The sequence below is a fragment of the Setaria italica genome, chromosome VI, assembly GCF_000263155.2.
Source record: "Setaria italica strain Yugu1 chromosome VI, Setaria_italica_v2.0, whole genome shotgun sequence".
Classification (NCBI taxonomy): Eukaryota; Viridiplantae; Streptophyta; class Magnoliopsida; order Poales; family Poaceae; genus Setaria; species Setaria italica.
The window spans coordinates 30,494,870-30,502,490 of record NC_028455.1 but is presented as its reverse complement, the minus strand read 5'-3'; the positions used below and the strand labels follow the sequence as shown (position 1 = coordinate 30,502,490).

The window sequence follows — 7,621 nt, the reverse complement described above, 5'->3', positions numbered from 1 at the left end:
TTGATGTGACACTTGCTTAAAAATAAGCAAATGGAACCAAACCAGACCTGAATATCTAGGTTGAACCAATCTGGACCTACCTACTGACCAATCTGCACCTATTGTAATTATTGTAATTATAAGCTCAATCTTACGACTTGAACCAGAAGGGTTCGGACTTAATAATTCTGAAGCTTACCACTTCGAGCCCTAAATTATCGGATTGAGCCCCCATCTTCTGGAGCGGATAAAATACAACGCCATTTCTAGTAAGCATCAATTAGCTGCAAGATGCCCCAGAACTTCTCTTAGAGCACCGAGCACGCGACGGTAATACCCATCTACATTCCTATGAAATCATACCACAGGTACTAGGACCATCACTCATCAGGGTATACACGGAGCATGAGGGCACGGAAGAGCAATAAAGCCAGCAGACTTGAAGAACGAACTCAAGGAGGCATAGTGACAGGATAAGAAAATTAAGCACTAGTACACTCGACTCTGTTGATCGCTAATATACAACAGAAATTCGGGTTCACCAAATCCTGACGATATGTACAAGTACCATAATGTTAAATATCTTGTCAAGTTCGAGCATCAACAACTCAGTTACCAGGGACCTGTCAATGTTCTTCGCAGGCAGCGTTTCTTCTGTGCATACGGATTGCTGACCACTTCCAGGACCTGTTCAGAGATAATAAGTCTTGCGATCAGTCATATAAACAAATCTAAACAAGACAATAGTACCATGTACATATATATCTCCAAGAGGATTTGCAAAGAAACAGCACGTGTAAACTTTATGCGCAGTACAAGGATTGAAAAGAAAAACTCTACAAAACCGAACAACCACAAAACTGATATGCACGCAAGAGCCATGCTTCATGATGCCATCAGACCTATTTATTTACAACTGGGCTCTGCAACGAGACAAAGCAGCTAGGTTGATCTAATTACCATGATAACCATACCACTTACCAGGATACATGGACAGCATGGCTACTAATTAGAAACGAAACATAGCACAGTGTGTGATATGTCCAAAGCTTTATGCATATAAGCAGCTCGGGGATATATCAAACCTCCTAGCTGCATTAGGTGTTCAAGTCAGTGGGATATTAAAACAAACCAAACAAAAAGGTGACCTAAACTCTCGATGACTTCTACTGGAACATGGTGTAACATATACTACATTGAGAGGGAGAAGGAAGAAGGTATAACTATTAATGATTAACCAATGTTTCAAAACACATCAAATATTAATGATTTTTGGTACGGCTGACATAAGGTAAGGAAGCAATCATTTAAATATCTGCACTCGAGGCATTACAGAGTCTAAGTACCCATTCAAGAAAAAAAAAAGAGAGAAAACACAAAGTCTGCTATAGTCAATTGAATTTAGCTCTTCCATTAAATGTGTTCACGGATTGCATGGCATCATGGAAGTTATCAATATGATGCATTTATTCAGTAAAAACAAAAATGTGAAAGATAGTACAGTTCCAGTTTTCAGCTAGCAGTGCTGAGTGAATTTCTGAGAACTAAATTTTTGCTCAAAATTATTGTCATGCTACACCTTTTGTAGTCATTATAAAAAAAATGACACACACTTTGCACATATCATCAGAAACTATACTCATTGGCATGAGCTGGTGCGTCACAAACAAAAGTCAGCCACCCTACAGCCAGCAGAACCACATAAGCATGACACATGGGTTCCAGTTGTCAGTACCTCCTAACTGTGTAATAGGATGATAATATGTGTAAAATATGACTAATGCCATCATAAGACTTGTGAATATGTAGTCTTGTGATAATTTTTAGCAGACTAAAGTAATTGAAATTTACACATAGATTCTCAAGAAAGATTCCATTCTGAATCATTCTGTGATTTTTGCTTTGTTTCACGAGTTCCAAGTGGAATGAGTGAACCATAAATCCATAAACAGAAATTGGTATCTAAAACTCCGTCCATCAGAAGTGTAAATAAACTGCACAAAATTTTATATAGGGCACATCAAAAGTGGTGCTTATCCCACCTTCCCTGACTTCTGTGGTAATTATCTAGGAATGGCCAAATCAACCAGAATCCTAACAAGCACGTTTAGGCTGCCTACATAAACATGATTGCCTTTATTGCCCCTGACATAATTACTTGCTCCCCATCACCTTCAACAAAGGCTGCTGCCTCAGGTACGTCACAAGAACACAAATTCCCTAAGCCTCTGGTGAAACAACCGATGGGGCTGTTCCACCAGTGTACGGCTGTTGCATTGCTTGGATGCATTTGTCCAAAATGCTGTTTTGAGAGTTACACCCTCCGCAAAGTGCTCACGTTCAATGTGTGAACCAAACTCTTAGCGGACCGTAAACAAAAGACCTCCGGCAGGCATCACAAGTTTTCATGCCATAGCTTATACTCTAAAGATCACTTTTTAGTTACAAATTATCTACCTCCCTTTAAAAGAAAAAATATAAGCGTTCTTGTTCTCCCTGATAGATTCAAGTTAGTGATAAAGTTACATGGGTTAACTTTGGTCAACTAACCCATAAAAAATATAGATGCAACTTTCTGGATGAATGGTGCTATTCTTTACTGGGTTCTGAGTTTTAAACTTTTAATACCACATCTACATTATTTTCCATATGCATGGTTCACAAAACTAGTTCAACCATATGCTCGTGTGATGGACAAAAAGACACAACAACCTGTTTTCCATCAGTTTTATAACTGAGAGAAAAATACTCTTGAATTCAATAGTTGAAAAAAACAGGAATGCATGGTGAAAATAGGACATAAAAAATGGAAGTTTGACCCAAAAATCTACCTGGTTTTTCTGCATTTCCATCATTTCATCCTGCAATTTGAGAAAACAAAAAAATTACAAACCTCCAAAAATGCTAATGACATTCACAGAAATATGCTTATAAGTTATAAAGATAACAATGACACGAATTTTGAATAGACATTGGAGAACAAATAATGGTTCCTGAAGATGTGTCTAGCATGTTCATTAAGGCACATGAATATTAATAATTGAAGTTGTTCATTCCAAATTATGATTAAAAAGTAACCACAATAGAAGTGCCATAGTTCAAATTTTACAGGATAGCACTGTGATTTGTCAATTTTAACTTGGACAGTTATTTTTGGAGGAGGAGGAAGACACATTAGTTAACAGCATAGAATGACCAGAACTCCATAAGACCATAGAATAGGATCATATTTTATTGCCTTTGACTCAGTGGACAGGACTGAGTGAAAAAACAATTTGGAATTGGGATGGGTCGGTAGACAGAACTGAAGGGCAAGGGTATATCTGGTGAGAAGAAAGGCACAAAGTGCTTCTTCTTTCAAAATTGTTGGGTCATTTCAATTGAAATGCCACTTCAATTCTTAAAATGCTTTCACCTTTTCAAATTGTTCTACAGCTCAGTTGTGCTCCTATCAATTGTGAAAATCTCAACAAATTGTTTCAGTGAGATCCAACATGACACTTCTTCAAACAAACTTCAATAAAGAACTGAACATTTTAAAAGTTGAACAATTCAATGAGAACATATTTCTCAACTCCTCCGTACCCAAATTCAACTTCCAAAGCCATAGGACAAGTCACTGTAAATACTTCACTAAAGGACTAAGCATTTCTATTTAGCCAAAATCAGTGAAATAACTGCAGAAATCAGCATTTGGACAGTTGTGCAAATGTAATCAGAATCCCTTTCAATGAAACGATAGAAAATACTAATTGTACAGCATGAAACATACCTGCTTCTTCTGCAATTCCGCATTTAGTTCCTTGAGTTTCTGAACTTCAGCTTCCAACTCCATGGTATATGCCTATAAATAATAAGAGATATCACTGAAACATAAAACTAGAGCAAAAACTTTTGTGCCAAAGTTGCACACAGCAATATGCTAGGACAGACGTGCCTTTACCAGTTACTACCTTATCGAGTATCCATCGTTTTCAACATGGCATAGACAAGGGCAATGTGCTGATTTATCAGAATTGTAATACAATATTTTAGCTCAGCAACTTGCAATAGGAAACAGCTACTACTTAGTATGCAACACATACACATGCAGAAACTCAGGACAAGAGTATGACCTGCTTCCGGGCACGGGATCTAGCAGCAGACTCCCTGTTCTTGATCATCCTCCTCTGCCGCCGCTCCACCACCTTCTCCACACCTGCACCGCTCCTCCTCCCCCTTATCACTCCCTCAAATGGGTATGGCACCGGCGCCATGGGCGAGGACAGGTCCCCGTTCCCGTTGCCCACGGAATCCAGCTGGGCCACCGACGTATCCACGGGGCTCACAGTGACAGCAGCACTCGCCATCCCGGCCACCCCAGGCATGAGCCCGTTGCCCATGGCCTGATCCCCAATCCCCACCGGCGCGAAACCCATCGCGCCCGTGCCGGCGTCATTGGCGGCGCCGAAGTTGCCGAAAAAGATGGAGGCGCCATTGCTGACCGCCTGAATCGGCCGCGGAGCCACCGGCTGCGCGGGGACCGCCGCCGCCGCCGCCATCGCCGCCGCGGTGGGGTTATCCCGGACGACGCCGGCCCTGACCAGGAACTCCTCCAGCGTCATCTCCCCGAGCGTCGGCTGCCGGTTGGGCTGCGGCTCCGCCCCGCCGCCGGCCGCCCCCGGCGCCGGGCCCTCGCGGACGAAGTCCCGCCAGACCTCATCCACCGTCTTGACGCTGAGCGTGCGCGGCAGGGTGAGCGACCCCTGCCTCTGCAGCGCGGCGCCGTCCTCCCCCGCGGCCCCCGCCGCGGACGCGGAGGCCGCGGCGGACGCTGACGCCATGGCCTGGCTCTCCTCGGCGGTCCAGATGCTCCGCAGCAGCTCGTCCATGTTCATGGAGCCGAAGTCCTTGCCGAGCCCCCCGCCCATCCCGCCGAGCGTGCTCTGGAACTCGTCGAACGTGAGCGAGTAGATCGACCCCTGCCTCGACAGCGGGCCTGGCCCCGCCGCCCCCCGCCGCTCCCCGTCCTTCAGATCCATCCGCCCCCCTCAACCTTCCCGCTGCGGCGCGGTGACGGGGAAGCCGGGCGGGATTCGCGGCGCTCTATATAGGTTGCTTCCGGGGCGGGCGGGCGGAGACGGCAAAGCGACGGGGGCGCGCGTGCGCGGGCGCAATCGATGCGTGGGACGACCGAATTGGAAGGCAAGGGACTGTGCTGCCGTGCGCCTCCGCCTCCTCCGCCTCGGTGGTGGTGGTGGGGTTCGGTGGGCGGAGGCAGGCAGCTGCTACCTGTCTCGCCTAGTCGCCGCCGCGGCTAGCCTTGGTGCGGGTGCTCTCGCTCTCCCGCGGCGTGGGCGTGGGCGGGGAGGTCAGAGTGCGGCGGAGGACAGGTGTCCCCTCCCCGCGGCGGTGCCTATAGTGGCCGAGCCCCCCGAGATCCTCTGCGCCCACCCACCAACGGCCACGCCGCACCTGTCGGTTGCCGCAGAGAAGGACGCTCCCGCAGAGGATCCGGGGATGTGCCGAGGCAGTGGAGTGGGGAGGGCGCACTACGTGGCGGCCCAGTGAGGCCCGGCGCTCGTCCAGCCAATCAGGGCGCGCGACGTGGGGGGCAGCAGCCATTTTTTTAAACCCCCGCCAAGAACAGGAGTCACCCACGAGGCCACGAGGCCGCCACCCTCCCGGCGGGCGCCGCCGCCGGCCGTGCGGCCGGCGGGTGGGCCACGCCGCGGCATGGGGCCGGGCGATCAGCTGGTCGCTTTGGTGTGGGTGGTGCGTGGTGGCTGGCGGGCGCCTTCGCGGAAGCATCGTACCTACCGGATCTGGGGTAACATGGGCGTGCCCTTTTTGAGCTTCCCTGTCCTCGTGCTTCGTACTGGGAGTGTGCGGGAGACTGAGAGTGTACGACTGCCAGTAAAAAAATATTCCGGCGGTTAAAGTGAGCTCAGAAGATCAGACGGTGAGATCGGGGGAGGATTTTACAGGCATTTTCTATTTTCGACGAAGGATTCAGGCCTGTTCTGTTTGGGACATGAGATGCCTTTTCCATGATCCATTTCCATGCAGGAATTGAGTTGAAATTTGTGGGATTTCTGGGATTCAAAAGTTTCGGACGGGCTCTGGGGGAGTGTTGAGTAATTTTAACAGTTAGCTTTGACGGTGAGTTAGGAATCTGATTTCCAACAGGGAGCTAAGATGCTGGTAGCATGTGCGACGGGGATGGGAGCTCGCGCATGCTCTTGGCGTGAAGCGAAAGGCTGCGCCACGATGCAGTCGCGCACGCATGTGGCGTACAGATCAAAGATGCCGCGAATTCAAGAGGGTTACTTTTACCCAGGTCTGTGTAACCGTTTCCAAATTCATCGTACACATCTTTATAAGAAAACCCATCATGCATTCTTTTTGCAAGAAACATGTATACATGACCGCTCGGAGTTTGCAGTAACTGTAGGAAAAAATGAATAGGATGACACACGTTCCGGCTGCCAATATGGGAAAAAGATAATCCCACTTTATACAAACAACTAACGCTTTTAAACCACAAAAAATGAGTACGTTATTTTTTTGCAATTTTTTTCCGTTCTGAGTGGACATGATACGTTACTTTACCCTTACACGACAGCGAGAGGTATAAAGCTAGCCAGAGAATAACACAATAAGATATGGGTTAAAGGGTGCAACGCAAGAGATATTTATTATGTACGCTCGTAGCGACAAGAGCCATTGTGGTGTTGATGCAAGGTTGAATCAAAGATAGTGCAGAAAGAGATGCATTGATGTTATGTCAGTATAGATGCACACTTACCTTGTAATTGTCGAGAGTATCATGTGTGTCTAGGTGACTTTTTCTCAACTTAGTACTCTAACATACTAGACTTTTTAAATGGAGACTTATAATGTATGTTTAGTTTCTTAGCACAAGCTACAAAATCATTTTTAAGAACCGTGGGTCTTCTATGCAGGGCTGAGCCTGAAGGCAGGACAACATGGCAAAAGCTTTGCGCCGGCAAATGATTAGGCCTGGATACAATGGCAAGGTAAACCATGCCGTGAAAAACCAAGTAGCTAGGGTGCTGTCGCTGGTTGTTTTATGGTCTTATCTTAATACACCAATCCTAAGAGACTCCCCATAGAATACAAATGATTTTTTGAGGCTTATCTCATGACAACGCTAAAAAGCAAGAGAGGTAAAATGTAAAGATGAGCAGCTACGAAACTATTGCTTTCTTGCGACTAATTTGTCATAGACTTCTCCATCAGTGAGGTGCGGAGGTAGTATACATATGGCGAAACATAATCCATGCCATTGAACGTTTAAAACTAGTAAATAGCAAGAACCGACTACAATGTTGATAATTTGGTATTACCAAGGAGGGTTAAATAAAAAGATAAATTATAGACTATGTTTATTACACTATTACCATTGCCTTCTAGAGAAGTAAATTGGACTTCTTAAGATGTTTTTAACGCAGTTGAAAAGGAGTTACAAGCACATAGCGAAAGGACATTTATACAAAAATGCCGGTGTAGTATTATAGGAATGTAAAACAATTTAGAAGCAGTTCTTAAAAATGTTTTGCAGAAATTTGAGGACAGCTGTATGAAAGAAGAAATATGATAACATGGGCTTGCTCCATGAGACGCTGAATCTCCTTTTTTT

At 45.9% G+C, this 7,621-nt stretch overlaps 1 protein-coding gene across 1 annotated transcript; it reads right to left on the bottom strand.

Moving 5' to 3' along the window:
• Positions 1 to 395: 395 nt before the first annotated feature.
• On the bottom strand, positions 396 to 5,387 carry LOC101765591 (bZIP transcription factor TRAB1). The gene is made up of 4 exons (XM_004973609.4): positions 4,095 to 5,387; positions 3,752 to 3,823; positions 2,811 to 2,840; positions 396 to 666 (listed from the first exon to the last, which is right to left on the bottom strand). Exons 1-4 carry the CDS (start codon positions 4,998 to 5,000, stop codon positions 592 to 594), a joined length of 1,083 nt encoding a protein of 360 aa, XP_004973666.1. The 5' UTR covers positions 5,001 to 5,387; the 3' UTR covers positions 396 to 591.
• Positions 5,388 to 7,621: the final 2,234 nt, after the last annotated feature.

Excerpts from the sequence above, each read along its gene's own strand:
- LOC101765591 (XM_004973609.4), bottom strand. The coding sequence starts at position 5,000 with ATGGATCTGAAGGACGGGGAGCGGCGGGGGGCGGCGGGGCCAGGCCCG. Across the intron at positions 2,841-3,751 it reads CGGAATTGCAGAAGAAGCAG|GATGAAATGATGGAAATGCA; the intron begins GTATGTTTCATG and ends CTCAAATTGCAG. Across the intron at positions 667-2,810 it reads TGGAAATGCAGAAAAACCAG|GTCCTGGAAGTGGTCAGCAA; the intron begins GTAGATTTTTGG and ends ATCTCTGAACAG.